This window comes from Epargyreus clarus, unplaced genomic scaffold (assembly GCF_041222505.1).
Source record: "Epargyreus clarus isolate Ecla_fem2 unplaced genomic scaffold, WU_Ecla_fem_2.2 ptg000023l, whole genome shotgun sequence".
In the NCBI taxonomy this organism is placed as follows: Eukaryota; Metazoa; Arthropoda; class Insecta; order Lepidoptera; family Hesperiidae; genus Epargyreus; species Epargyreus clarus.
This window is the reverse complement of record NW_027332230.1, coordinates 15,497,322-15,512,615: the sequence shown is the minus strand read 5'-3', so window position 1 is coordinate 15,512,615 and position 15,294 is coordinate 15,497,322. Positions and strand designations below refer to the sequence as shown.

Genomic DNA, 15,294 nt, shown 5'->3' with positions numbered 1-15,294 from the left:
TGGCGACTCTACGTCATTTCCGAAATGCGCAACCAATCTTGAGCTAAAGAGTTCGCAGAGGTGTGACGTCGATCATTGATGTGGATCGCTGGCCAGCAAAATTCGATTGCGCATGTGCTAATTAAACGTTTTAATATTATTAAAGTAATGAAAATAATACATACGAGCAAACACTTGACATTGAAATAAAGTTTTAATTTGGATTTAATTAAATATGTAGTAACAAGTAAATTTCATGATGTATTTACATGTGATTCTTTAATTTAATATATACAAATCTGATTATGACTACCATATGACGTTGCCAATTGTCTATAGTATTCTGTAGCGCGAAATTTAATTTTTCATTTTCGTAGTAAAATAAATGGCGGTAAATATAAATCATGTTACAACGTGGGCATCGATATTAACAAAATGTGTGAATTTGTGTATTTAACGACGTATCCCTACTATTACTTAATAATTATAACATGGAAAATATACAAATTATATTTTACAATAATTACGACGTAAGCCGACGTATCTGATGTAATTTGTAAGAATAATTGATGATTTTAATACGTACCGTACGTATTTATGTTTTTATTATGTTGAATCTACTTATAAATTCATATTGTAAGGCTATTTTTACACTTGATATTTACAAAATATTCCATATAAAACCTGTGCAATATCATACAGCTTTTCGTTAAATAGTTATATGAGATTCACAGTAATCGAAGCCAAATAGATTTTAAAAATAATGTTACTTTAAATGTGTGATTGCGATTAGGTTAGAGGTTACTATTATCTAACAATTTTTGTTATTAACTATTAATAATTGCCTATTTTTATAGTAACCACAGGTCAGAACCCATTACATTATTGATGATTATTACAAATAACATTTATTATTCTACAATACTATTATGTTACTATAGCATTTTTAATAATTAACCCTCGACCTTTGCAAAAATAATTATTTGAAGAGAATTGAAAACAAATAATAAACTTAATATACGTTAATTATGACCTAACATTTTATTATTAAGATTTAATACTAATCACTTAACTATAACGACGCTAAACTTATAATTTTACCGTGTGTTACTTTTTAACTTTAAGATTTTGGACAAACATTGGATAAGTTACTCTGTAATAACACCAATTATGGGCATAATAACGTGGTCTTTATATATTTAGATCTTTATCTTTAATCGAATAGAGAGCTCGATAAATCAATCGTCAATCTATATGTAGCGTCATAAGAAAAAAAAGACATTGTATTAAACGGATATCGAGTTGTCGAGTCCTAGAGGTCTCAATTCGATCGATCGAGTTTTCTGTTGAAATCTCATACTAAATTGCAAAAGTAATTAGAGCACTGGGTCACCTATATAGGTTACTATTTACTATACTCTTTGGGCTTCGATCACTATAAGTGATCGTAGTCTTTGGGTCACATTAACGAGTCTATGTTAAAAATGTTTCTTCCCCATTTGTTAGCTGTTTTACGAGTTTTGTTTTTGATGTAACTGTAATTTAAATGTAGTAATTACCATAGGCAATCTGAAGTTATATTTATTTATTGTAGAAAATGTATTTACATGATTTCAATAGCGGATTATATTTTTTGGCAGATATCAAGGCTGTTTATTAAAAGCCTTTGTTTATCTGTATAAACTGTTTTATGACGTAATGTAAATTTGACTCATGACAGTGACAATGACAGTCACATGTTTACGATGTGCGATCTCGTAGTGTTTTCGGCATGTGTTGCAGGTTATGTTTTTAATTTTTAAAGTTATTAATTATAGTTTGGTTCCACACATACTAAAGTCGTAATCATAGAATGATACTAAGTTAATGCAACTGTAATATTTAAAGATGAAGTACAATTATAAGGTGAGAATATTTTTGTGTTAAATAAGTATGAATTGCTTAAATAGTTGTTTTAATATTGAAGGGTTTTTATGTCTTTCTGTGACCATGCAGTCTACCTGATGGTAAGTAAGTGTTCACTGCCACCTATATATAGGCTTCTGTAATGAACCCTAACTTATTAATATGCGAAGTTGGTCACAACATGCATTACTAACACTGAGGGTTTAATTCGAATATCATGTGAGTTCTTTTACCATCCTCTTTAAACCAGATTAACTTACCACTTCACATTGCTATTGTAATGTAGAAATATTGACGGTGGTCCCACCCGTGAGTAACAATAAATTCATTAACTTTTATTTTCTGTGTTTTCAGTTTCAAAACTTACTTGGTACAGTGTACAGAAAAGGTGACATTTTATTTTCAAATGATGGCAACAGTGTCATCAGTCCCGTGGGCAACAAAATAACTGTATACAATTTAAAACAGTAAGTAAATTTATAATAATTTAAATTTTAATGTGTTGTCAGCCGAATGTTTTGTATGAATGTTAATACTAAATGTTAATTTTTATCTCTTTGCAAGCAAAGAAGTTTATTACTCTGTTTATAATATTATTATTGAGTTTTCACTTGCTAAAACGGTGAAGGAAATCTGCATACCTGAGAGATTTATGTCAAATGTAATGTAATAAAGGTCAAAGGTATGTGAAGTATTGGGGTAATAGTTCAAAGCATGAAGAAATATTCAAAGCCCAAAAAAAGTGCATACGCGCCATTGCAAAAATACCTAGCACAGAGAGTTGTAAGCCAAAGTTTAAATATTATAAAATCTTGACATTACCTTCACTATATATCTATGAAATAATTATATTTGTTAAAAGCAATCCTGACATATTTTTCAACTATTTAAAAAGTAATCGACATAAAACAAAGCTATCAGCTATCGCATGCAAAACAGCCTTACTGAACAATAGTGTATTTAGTATGGCACCTAAAATCTATAATAAAGTCCCGAAAGTGCTTCGTAACCTAAAAAAATTTGACAGAATTCAAGATGGAATTAAAAAAAATGTTAACCGATAAATGTTATTACCCAATTCATGAATTTGTTACTGACGCTGATATATGACTTTTATTGTATTTAATAATGATCTAATAAATTAAAATGAATATTGTAATCAATAATTTAATGATTTAATAATAGTAATAATTATGCATGTAAATAATGATGATGACACTTTTTTTTTTAATATTTCTAATAGGATTTATTAATTATGTCATTTGTATACCCAAAAGGGTCAAATATAGCACACTTTATATAACCATGTGAACACCTGTAAGACCTATATTTACAAATAAAGATTTGATTTGATTTGATTTGAAGTCTACCAACATGCACTTGGCAAGCGCGGTAGACTATGCCCAAATCCTTCTCATTCTGAGAGGAGACTCGGGCCCAGCAGTGGGACAGTAATGGGTTGATGATGATGATTGTTCAGTTTTGTCTATGGTTCTACGTATTAATTATCTGTCGTTGGTATTAATTTTAATCTGTAGGTTTAAAAGCATAGAGATTTATAGTTTGAATTAGTTCGTTGCAGTGTTGGCAACCGTACGATAATTATCGTACATGTACGATAATTTGATACCACCGTACGATGTACGATTGCGAGTCATTATCGTACGCAAATGTACGATAATTGGCTACTTGACACTTTTTGGGAAACTGTTTTAATGAATTCATAAACGTATTATATATGCCTTTAATTGATCATTTTTTCGAAAAAAGGGCTATTTATTAATAAAAAATATATTTCTATTACGGTAAACGGAACGCGTGCATCGCGCCTAATGATGTGCCGAGTCGGCCATTTTTGGTATTCGAGTCCAAAGTACTCACAAAGTACTCGAGTACTTTGCACACAACATACAGTCCAATAGCACGGAAGACCAAAAAAAAAAAAAAAAAAAAACGCCACTCACAACACAAAATTAAACAAGTTTTTACTTGTCGAGTGATAAATATCTATTTTCATTAATAACTAACGCGTTCTTATGAAATGTACGATAATTTTTCGGCAGATACGATAATTTTACGCCCCTGGTACGATCAACGCCATCTCCCAGGTTGCCAACACTGGTTCGTTGTAGTGTCGTTGTCGTCGTGTCGTTCGCGGTGGTGTATGCCGCCACCGGGATTTCTTGTTGTTCGAGAAGCTTCGGAGTCGTCGGTCGCTCTCGCGCATATTTGTCGTTTTAGTTATACTCCGAAGTAGAAGCCACTATTCGTATTCGTAGCGTTTCCTTTAAATTCGCGTTAACTTCATTGTTCGCGGTGCAACGTGCTGTAAGATCGACGCCACGTGAGAAGAGGAAGAAGGTAGAGGTAACCGGTAGACCATTCCGAGGTAAGACTAGCTAGCTCGAGCTTAGGGTGAGTTGAAGGTGCCTTATACCTAGTACAAGAGGCTGCGACCATCAGCAGCAGGTGAGTGCGTGACCCTATAGCACTTTGCATCTTAATTTTTCGTATATACAGTCCACTTAACCTTCTTCGGGACACGGTCATCCTGTCCATCGAAGAGAGGAACATTCTGTTCCTTATTTGTTCTAACGGCCGCGGAAATCTTAATATTTTCGGTCTCGGAGCCGAATGCATAACATTTTTGGTCTTCGAGACGAATTCACCACAATGATGATAAAGTGTATCCTAATTTCAATGCTGTCAATGCTGAATAGTATGTAGTTTTAAAATCATAATACATGAAATCAATTATCTCTTTTCAGAAATAAAAGCAACACACTGCCAGTAGAGAGCCATTTCAACTACACAGCAATAGATATATCACCGAATGGAGCAATACTTTTGGCTATCAATGAAAGTATGTATTGCCTTTACTTATATTTATTACCCATTTGTGTAGATTATATACTTTCCCAGTCTTTGATGATCAGGGTGACAATGGGGTAATAAGCTTGTATAGGGGTAATAAGTATCAAATAAGGATGTAAAGTGGAGATGATGTTCTGATTTCATTTAAGTTTATCTTGTATCTTGACTGGCATGGTGACCATGCAAGTAAAATGCAAGTAAACAATCCAAAATATGTATAAAAAAGGAGTTCAAGATGTTTTGCACTTTATAGCTAAATCTACACCTTGTTTTATAGAAAACGGCTGTTTGCCATATTTATTAGTAATTTTTATGCTTCCTGCTTTCAGAGGGTGAGGCTCAAATGATAAGTCTTCTGACATGTACAGTGATACATAAATATAAGTTCAAACAACATGTAAATGCAGTGAAGTTTAGTCCAGATGGCAAGTACTTTGCTGCTTGCTGTGATGATACAGGTAAGACATCTTTTATAACAACCTCATAAAAACTGCAAATCACAAGATCCTAGGTTTAAGATGTAACAAAATGTGAAATTCTTTATCTATACTAATATTATAAAGAGGAAAACTTTGTTTGTTTGTTTGTTTGTTTGATTGTAATGAATAGGCTCAACAACTACTGGACCGATTTTAAAAATTCTTTCACCATTCGAAAGCTACATTATCCACGAGTAACATAGGCTATATTTTATATGAAATATATTTGATAAATAGATTTTGAGGCGGTACAAAGATTGCCAGGTCAGCTAGTTTCTTATAATTTTGATAACATATTGATATAAAAGTGTTTATGAAATACAATTTTTTTGTTATTAAAAACTGCTTAACAATGCATTATTTTGGCACAAACAAATGGTGATATTAGTTGTTCATTTTTGGAGTTGTTAATACGAGTACAATAAGTTGGTGTATTTCATTTTGTCAAATCGATATTTAATTTGTTGCTATAATTAATATATCATATTTTTTTCTTATTTCAGTATTTATAATGACAGCTCCAAGTTGCTTCACGGGGGAGTACCGCTCCTTCATCATGAAGAGGGTATTCAAGAAAGCTCATGACGAAGTCACTTGTTTGGATTGGTCGACTTGCAGCAAATTACTTGCAGTAGGCTCAAAAGACACCACAACTAAGATATACACTCCAGAATATTTAGACAACTTAAATATGTATTCTCTAAGCGGACATACAGATAAGATTGTGGGAGCGTTTTTTGAAAAGAAGAGTTTAGATTTAATCACAGTTAGTAGGAATGGACAGGTGTGCCTCTGGGAAGCTACAATTGATGCAGATGCTCTGGTTACGTCGGATGTTCAAATTTCACATGCTAAAAGACGAAAGATTAAGAAAGAAAGCAATCTAGTGCCGGATGAGGTTAATGAGAAAATGGTTATAGAGAAGGATAAAGAATATGTGAGTGAATGTGTTTATTTTACATTCTTTTTATTTCTGATAACATATTTTAATGTGTATATTTCTTTCCCATGTAATCTAAGTATTGATATATTTCATTGGTAATAGAAAAAAATATCACACATTTGGTGCATGTGATGCTCATACTAAAAAGTTGTTGCATTTCCTTTTAAAGATATGGAAGCTTAAATCTGGTGTATATGAGATATTAACGTTGAGTCCACAGTTCGGATCGGACTTTATAGCATATAGCATGATAGTCCGCGCCAAACTGCTAGTCCACTCTGAAGTTGTTTAAGCAGGTGTAGTCATACAATTTGCTATGACGTCGTGATTCATTTCTATATTCAGAGCGAACTAGTAGTTTTACGCGGACTATAAATCACGAATTAAATACTAATAAATAATATAAATATTTATAGTTCACGATACCATAGGCTGCCTAGAATGTACGACTTCCAAAAATTTCAGGAAAGTGACGAAGAGACTCCAACAGAACCGGCTCCAATACCGGATGAAAATAAATTACAATACAAGAAACTCGGACGACATTACATCGGCGATGCGATCAGAAACGCTAGCCACAAAGTGAAGCTAACTGCTGCTCAGTATCACAAAGCGACTAAGTTGTTAGTCACCGGTAAGTTAGTTAGTTACCGGTTAGTTAAAGTATAATAAATATGATATCTTTTATGTAGTTATTGATTATATTACATCTGCATTCGGCACTTAAAAAGTGTAAAATCAAAGAAGTGCTCATGTGTTGTAACAATTGTAATTTTCTCGATTAGCAGACCACATATACAATGTTTTTGTGTGACTGTATAGGTATGATTTTAACTTAATAAAACGCTTCAAATCTATTTAAGTGTAATATGGTTCAAATTAAAGTGTTTAATTTCTTATAAAACATTTTATAATATCTAATCAAGGTACTTAACAAATGTTGGCTTGCCTTTTTGTTTGGTTTGGTACCCATACTCAGCACTCATTTGGTTACAAGTTAGGTAATGTTTATTCGAATTTTAGCAAATACGAATACTTAAATACGAATTGAATAAAATAATTTAGAATCTTAACTTGAAATAAGAAACATTACAATATATGAATTCTCTTTTATTCTAGGTTTTTCAAACGGCATTTTCTTCCTGCACGAAATGCCAGACGTAAACTTAATCCACACGTTGAGTGTATCGGAACATCGGATCAGTTCCATCGCAATATCGGATCAGGGAGACTGGATCGCGTTCGGGTGCCCTAATATCGGACAACTGCTTGTTTGGGAGTGGCAGAGTAAGTGATTCGTATTTTTTTCTACTGAATTTTTACTTCTGTAAAAATCAAGAATATAAAAATGCATACTAACATACAGGATAATATAAAATTAGCAAAATTTTATGAAAAAATGTACTAAGTAAATTAATTAACATTCACGAATATAATATTCGATATTAGAATCAGATTCTGGATACAATTGTGATACGGAACAATGTTATAATTTGATTTATTTCTACTCGTATTATAATTACTATAATTATCTCCGTAACTGCTTAATTACTAATTTCCTATAATATTGGTACAGTGCAATAAATTCCCCTACGATATTATTACAAAATAACTAGCTGACCCGGCAAACGTTGTATTGCCCATATTAATATAAAAAATGTTAAGGGTGAACGACCCTTATCACTTAGGGTTATGAAAAATAGATAGTAGCCGACTCTCAGACCTACTGAATATGAATATAAAATTTGGTGAAAATCGACCAAATATACGAGTATATAAGATATAAGATAAAGGTTTCTACAATATTACCACGTTAACTTCCTCAGGCGAGCAATACGTAATGAAGCAACAAGGCCACTCTCTCGACATGACCTGTTTGACCTACTCCCCTGACGGTCTCTATATAGTAACAGGGGGATATGACGGAAAGGTCAAAGTTTGGAACACCACGTCGGGGTTCTGTTTCGTGACCTTCCATGAGCACAAGTCCACGGTAACCAGCATAGCGTTCAGTGCGAACAAGAAGTTCTTCGTGTCAGCGTCATTGGATGGTACGGTCAGGTGCTATGATTTGATCAGGTGAGTTGGGGTTTTGGACTCTAGAAGGTTTCTTTGTATGCTAAAACTTACTGATTTTACTACTAATACTTTGTATACTTAATTTTATCTGTATTTCGTGGAATGAGGTACTAGGTGTCATAAAACTGATCATATAACAATTGTTATTGCAATTAAAAAAAAATATTCTGAGCCGATTATATTTAATGAAACATTTCTCGAAGTGGCAATAGGTCGAAATGCGAAAAATTGTGCGTCTTTTATATGTGACAAAAGGAACAACAGTATTAAAATGTAGTGGACAAATTAATTATTCATTCGAGCAAGGATCTTTTTCTAGGATTGTAGTGAACTGTAATTAGTGCAATATTTTGTATTTATTAGGATTAAGTTATCGGTTACCCAAAATAGTAATTGGACAATGTTATATAATATAATTTCGACATTGTAATAATATAATCAATCTACTTAATTTCAGATACCGAAATTTCCGAACGTTAACTTCACCGAGTCTGGTACAGTTTAGCTGCGTGGCCATCGACTCCAGTAGCGAGTTCTGTGCGGCGGGCGGGCAGGATGTATTCGAGATATTTGTCTGGTCTATAAAGTTTGGCAAGCTTCTGGAGGTAAGACACTCTTTAAAATACGTTACAGTGAAAATAATAAATTAGAGAAATATAAAAAACTCAACTGCTCAACAATGTATCTGTATGCTTAACTGCCTAAGGCATTGCCATAATTTAGATGAATCATATTATGATGAATGAATCAAATTAGGTAAAATTCGTTTAGGCGTTTTGGCTGCAGGGGCGTGCTAAATAATAAAATATACATAAATACTTACATACATACATAGGTCCACGGTCATATAATGATAAGTGAAATTTCATAAATCATCCCTTATCATTGGCTTGGTCATACGTAATTAATTGGTAAGTTGGTTAACTGTGCATATGTCGAATGCGTGTCGATGTGTCAGCTTATTCAAAGAACAAAGTCTTCTACAACCCCTATACCTTATATCTCTGTTGTATAAACATGAAATCATTTTGTTCCCAGGTACTGGGCGGTCATGAAGCGCCGGTGTCAAGTTTGTCCTTCAGCCCTCACTTGGGCAGCTCTAAGCTAGCATCCGGTGGTTGGGACAAAACAGTACGGTTATGGAACTGTATCGAGAGCAGCTCGGAGTGTGAGGTTATCAGACTAACTGCAGACGCTTTGCAGGTGGTCTTCAGGCCTGATGGTGAAGAGGTGAGACAGTTGTTTGAGTGTTTGCTAAAATTATCTTGTACCTTGTAGTCTCATGGTACTCGCAATCGGCAATACGTATACTGGGTTTATTTTACCGCCCATTAAATCTATGTGTTGCCATCTGCGTATGTTCCTCATTCTCTACAATTCTATGAGCTGTATTAATTTGTAATTAACGTTTAATATGTTTTATTAAATACATTACTAAAAAATGCTATTATTTTATTAAGCATTAAATTAATAAAATTAAATTGCTATGAATAATTAAAATTTTAATAAAAATAACCTTGCGGTCATATTATTACAAGCATCCCTACTTAAATTACATTTTACATAATTTAAACCTATAATATAAATTTGATATTTTTAAATCATCAGAAATCATTTTATTCGGGTCTAATATGACTGAAATAAATTTTCTAAAAGATAAATACAATATACAATTTGTAGGTGGCAGTATCGAGTCTGGACGGCAACATAACGTTCTTCAACGCTACGACTTGCGACCAAACCGGCAGTATCGAAGGCCGGAACGACCTCGGCTCTGCCCGGGCTGATACCGACCTTGTCACTGCTGAAAAACTGCTGAAAACTAAGTAAGAAATACACTGACTTTTACTTACCAATTTTTATTCTCATAATATAGCTAACAAGTATATTGAAGAATATATTGACGTATTATGGTAAGTGGACATTGTCGCCATCAATAATCAATCCCAGATAAAAACCTACTTGAGGTTGGCCATAGAGAAGTGGCTAATGCTCATTATTAATATTTAATCTGCCCAATGATTCCTACCAAAGGTCATAATTTCAAAGCCAAAGTTTTCAAAGGTCAAAGCTTTGATAATTTTTGGTTACTGAAATCTCGATTTATCGTAGGAAAAAAATAGGATTGATTATTAATAACGAATAACTGAGGTAGGTCTATATAAATAAACATCTAAATAGTCCTCCTTATATCATTATTATGTACTCATATATTACATACTATTTTAAATTTAAATCTTATTTTCAGAGCTTTTACAACGATATGTTATTCTGCCGACGGTAACTGTATTTTGGGTGGCGGCAATTCGAAGCATATATGTTTATACAGTATTAAGGAGTCGGTTCTTATCAAAAAATTCGTTATTACACAGAATAGATCATTGGATGCTGTTAATGTAAGTTTTTTAACTGTTGTGTTATTTATAGTGTTAATTAAAAGTGTATGTGCATTTTAACGTTTTGGACGAACAATAAAAAGCTACTATGACAACAATAATTTTAAATATGTAATAAAGTGTACTCTATTGTAAATATATACAGAGATTGCTTTTTAAAATTAAAAACAGTTACGTCAGTTTTTATTTTTGTGGGATATAAACACATTTTTATATTAATTTTCCTTTTTTTAATTTTTAGACTAAAAGCTTTTTAAGTTTATTTTATAATAATATATTAATTATTTTCAGGACTTTATCAATCGACGTTTACTGACAGAATTCGGCAACATTGCTCTTGTTGAAGAACGTACAGAGCTGGAAGGAGGTAATGTTAACGTTAGATTGCCCGGTGTACAAGCGGGCGATATGGCTGATAGACAGGTTAAACCCGAGGTGAGAAAAAACCTTCATCTTATATCTTATATACTCGTATATTAGGTTAGTAACTTACTCCTCCGAAACGGCTTTACCGATTTTTACCAAATTTTATATGCATATTCATTAGGTCTGAGAATGGGCTACTATCTATTTTTCATACCCCTAAGTGATAAAGGTTGTTCACCCTTAACATTTTTTTTATTTATATGGCAACACAACGTTTGCCGGGTCAGCTAGTATATTATAATATTCATATAATATAAGACGTGTATGTACTTGATAGAACCTTTCTTGTATGGTGTGGTAAAAGGGAGATACTAAATTAGTAGTTCCGATTAGGCACGCACCTGTGACTGATTGGTAGAACTTCAATTTTAACTGGGATTGGTTACACGTGTCAATAGGTGGCTGACCACTGCTATACAGCCCACCTGGACTTTCGCCTACTACAATTAAATAAAATTACTTATATTTCAGGTACGTGTTCATTGTGTTAGATTTTCCCCTACTGGTGAGAGTTTTGCAGTAGCAGCTACCGAAGGTCTGCTCATCTATAGCCAGAATGCTGGTCTTGACGGGACATTTAGGTAAGATTATTGCAAAGGTGAAGTAAAAGTATAGACACCTAATTTCACAATGTAGACACCTTATTCTTCCGCCACAATCACACTATTTATAGGAGTGTTGAAAATCTTTCATGTTTGAATGAGGTAATATCTTCACTATATCAATCAAGTACTTATAGTAGTAGCGTCGGATTGCAAATGAGACGATACAACTGTAATCAATTTTAAATAGGACCTCAGTTCTATATGGGACTGGTTACAGATGGTCATGGGCTTAACAGTAACCTTCTGACAATTAGCTTCTTTAAAAAAAAAAAAATCGTATACTTTTTTTCTAAATTCCTCTTTTAACAGACCGTATTGGTTAAAAAGAGGTTTTGTTAAAAATTTAAATCTATTTATTTTTTCTCAAAATCACTTGTTTTTTGGCAGACCGTACCGTTTAGAAACAGGCTCCACGCCACTAGCGGTGAGAAAGCTTCTGAAAGAGAGATCCTGGGGCCCGGCGTTGATATGTGCGTTGCAACTGAACGAGCATACTGTCATACAGGAGTGCGTTGAAGCGGTGCCACCCACTGATAGTAAGTGAATGGATTAGAAATATATTTTATCTAAGAAAGTCTGCTTAATCTAAGAAAAAATGCGACAACACAAATATGCTAAGTGCAATTTATTTCTTTGACGAAAACTTTATTTAAACATATGATACATTGTAGGTAGAAAGAAATATGTTTATAAGTAAAAGTAGTGTGGCATATTTTAGCAGTCAATAATAGATTCAATAGTAAATAATATTTAATCCATTTTTTGTCTTACTAGTCTTATAAATATAGCATATAAAAATATTAGAAGCAATCTTCCATTCTTCCTTTAGCTACTTATTATATCATTTACAATTTCACTTATTATTCAATTTCAATTTTCAATGCATACATACATTACATTTTCTAATTCCTATATTAGTATTTATTTCCCTTTTGTACTCCTATGAAACCAGTTCACATAAAAAAGTACACGGAAATATTTACATACAATAAAATTAACAACAAAATTTTAATCCACAGTTGAGCTAACCGTGTCAGGCTTACAAGAAGACTACGTCGATCGTCTTCTGAGCTCAATAGCTCGTCTTCTAGAAGACAGTAGACATTTGGAACATCTTTTGTTGTGGGTTAAATGTCTGGTCACGTTGAGAAAGAAGTTCCCGCCCAGCGTTCTGTTGGCGCTGGAGAAAGTTCTCACTGTGAAGTATGGGGAATTGAGTAAAATGTGAGTATCGTTGATTTTTAGGGTTTTATGTACCTAAAGAAAAAGGAATCCATATGTGACCCCTCGTGCATTTGTTTCTCTGCCATAGTATTTTCTGAATACTGGACACTAAATATATTTTTTGTAGGATTGACTTAGGTGATAGGTAAACTAATTTTGACGGAGGTTACAAACCCCCTTCTAATATTATTAGGTATTAAATCTATTCTGTACATTTCTTAATGAACTTTCTGACCTGTACAAGAGTTTACGCGACTATACTGTCGTGGATTTTGACTTTATGACCTTATAACGGAAAAACCTCTGTAAAATTTATTTTTTTAATAGTCTTGAAGCTGTCTTATATGGTTTAACTGCCAGAATACTAATATCATTCATGCAACGATTCCGTAAGTCCTTCCGAAGTTTCGGTCCTCTACGAATTTAGTTTTTAGTTAAAAAGATATCAACATTTTTAGAAACGCTACGCTACATAGCTGATATAATCCAGAAATAGATCTTCAAATACCGGTTAACTTCCACTAGAGTGCTACAACCTTATTAGTTATATAATTCATAATCACATGTCTAGTACATCTCCAATATTGTTATCACGAGACATAACTTGTAAGGTCAAGTGTGTGATAAGATTGATTGATAAGTCTCGGTAGGATAACTGCATTACCCGGTTGGTTGATTATTGAATTTTGTTCCTTAATACAAAAATATAGATGATATTAATTATATTGGATGTTTTAAGATATTGATGAAAATCTGCCATTCTGATGTAATATTTTGAATGTATAATTTAAACTATAGAAATAATATAATTCATCTCCTTCAAAATATTACCATCGTACACTTATTTCTGCCAAAGTGTTAAGCGCAGCTGTGTTCCGATTTTAAGGGTGTAGTAAGGGAAACATACCTATCTGAGGCGTTTGCACCTTAGTCCTCAAAAGGAGCGAAGCATCTATTTCGACGTCAGGCAGAAACCTATTTTTTTCTGGGGTTGATTATTTAGGTGTCTATGACCGGCAGTAGCCGCTTATAGTATAGCCGCTCTGAAGCTGTTGCGAGCAGTTCATACAATTGCTATGGCGACGCGATTCATTTCTATATTCAGAGCGGACTAGCAGTTTTACGCGGATTATACAATCTGGTGGACTGCATGTTCGAATGCCACTTCATCTTATATATAAAATTCTCGTGTCACAATATTAGTTAACGTGCTCCTCCGAAACGGCTTTACTGATTTTCGGCTACTATCTATTTTTAGTACCCCTAAGTGATAAGGGTTGTTTACCCTTAACATTTTATTATTTATATGGCAACACAACGTTTGCCGGGTCAGTTAGTAATAATAAAAATATCTTTACATGTATTTTTGTTTCAGATGTGACTTCAATAAATATACGATCCGTTGTATCAAAGTGGTGGGGGAGATGCCTCGTAAGCAAGATGTGGATGATGTGGAAATGGATAGTGACCAGTCCAGTGGACGAGGGACTGGTTCAGACTCGGAATAATATTGAAATAAATTTTGTTTAAGATATTGAAGCAGTTTGATTTTTTTTTTACTTTTTGTTTGGTAGTAATGCATTTTTTGTTGACTGCGTGAAAGATTAATTTGATTATGTAATTAGTTATTGGAAATGGTATTGTACTCTTATGGTATTTTTTTACGTTTACATTGTATTTTTTTTTGAAAAATATACCAACGAAATTATTTTGGAGTATGTAATAGTTAAAGTTCTGTATACTATATTTTTTGCTTTGTATTGACTTCTTTGATAAACAAAATTATTACAATTATTAATTCAGAGCATTTCATTATGTCTTTAACTGCCAAGTTCATTTTGCGATATTAACGCCATCTTTTAGTTTTCGAACTATTCATTACTGCTTACAGTTGGACACTTTTAACATATCTGTCACATTTTACAAATTTTAGTAATCAATTAGGTTACTTTTCCAACGAGTTCACACAAAAAACAAAAAGTCAGTAAGTGAATTTGTTAATATCCCCGGTGTTCGCGACTTGTCCGGGTCGTAGTATGAAGTTGAAGGTGTTCTTGTGGTCGTTCTTGCGTGTGGGAGTGGTGTAGCTCGGCATAAGTATTATCAGGGTTTATATTCGTGTGATTTTAGGTTTAGACGGCGACATTAATTTAAAGATCGAAATTTAGTAAATGACTAATGTTTAGTTGTAAATTCAAGCTAAAGTATTTAGTTTAGACTCTCTTAGTTTAAATTTAGCTTTAGTAACTATTTTTTTTAATATTTAAACACAATCGATTTGACAGTTATCACGAAATATGATACATATGTGTATTTTAAAATTCTTAGCTTTTGAAATCGGGTAATTTGGCAATGGTTATAAATGATAAAAAAAGTATTTTGGT

General features: G+C 33.0%; 1 protein-coding gene across 1 annotated transcript; it reads left to right on the top strand.

The window, feature by feature from the left end:
- The first annotated feature begins 1,693 nt into the window (after nt 1-1,693).
- Nucleotides 1,694-14,444, top strand: LOC140751478 (periodic tryptophan protein 2 homolog). Its single transcript, XM_073085352.1, has 17 exons — nt 1,694-1,884; nt 2,239-2,351; nt 4,653-4,747; nt 5,088-5,216; nt 5,741-6,174; nt 6,646-6,814; nt 7,300-7,467; nt 8,007-8,259; nt 8,717-8,864; nt 9,298-9,489; nt 9,940-10,085; nt 10,508-10,655; nt 10,947-11,090; nt 11,553-11,662; nt 12,074-12,222; nt 12,706-12,910; nt 14,286-14,444. The coding sequence occupies exons 1-17, from the start codon at nt 1,867-1,869 to the stop codon at nt 14,416-14,418; spliced, it is 2,754 nt and encodes a 917-aa protein (XP_072941453.1). The 5' UTR covers nt 1,694-1,866; the 3' UTR covers nt 14,419-14,444.
- Nucleotides 14,445-15,294: the final 850 nt, after the last annotated feature.

What these genes read in the sequence shown, in the direction of transcription:
- LOC140751478 (XM_073085352.1), top strand. An exon ending in ATAGACAGGTTAAACCCGAG is followed by an intron (nt 11,091 to 11,552) that starts GTGAGAAAAAAC and finishes CTTATATTTCAG; the next exon opens with GTACGTGTTCATTGTGTTAG. An exon ending in GGTCTTGACGGGACATTTAG is followed by an intron (nt 11,663 to 12,073) that starts GTAAGATTATTG and finishes GTTTTTTGGCAG; the next exon opens with ACCGTACCGTTTAGAAACAG.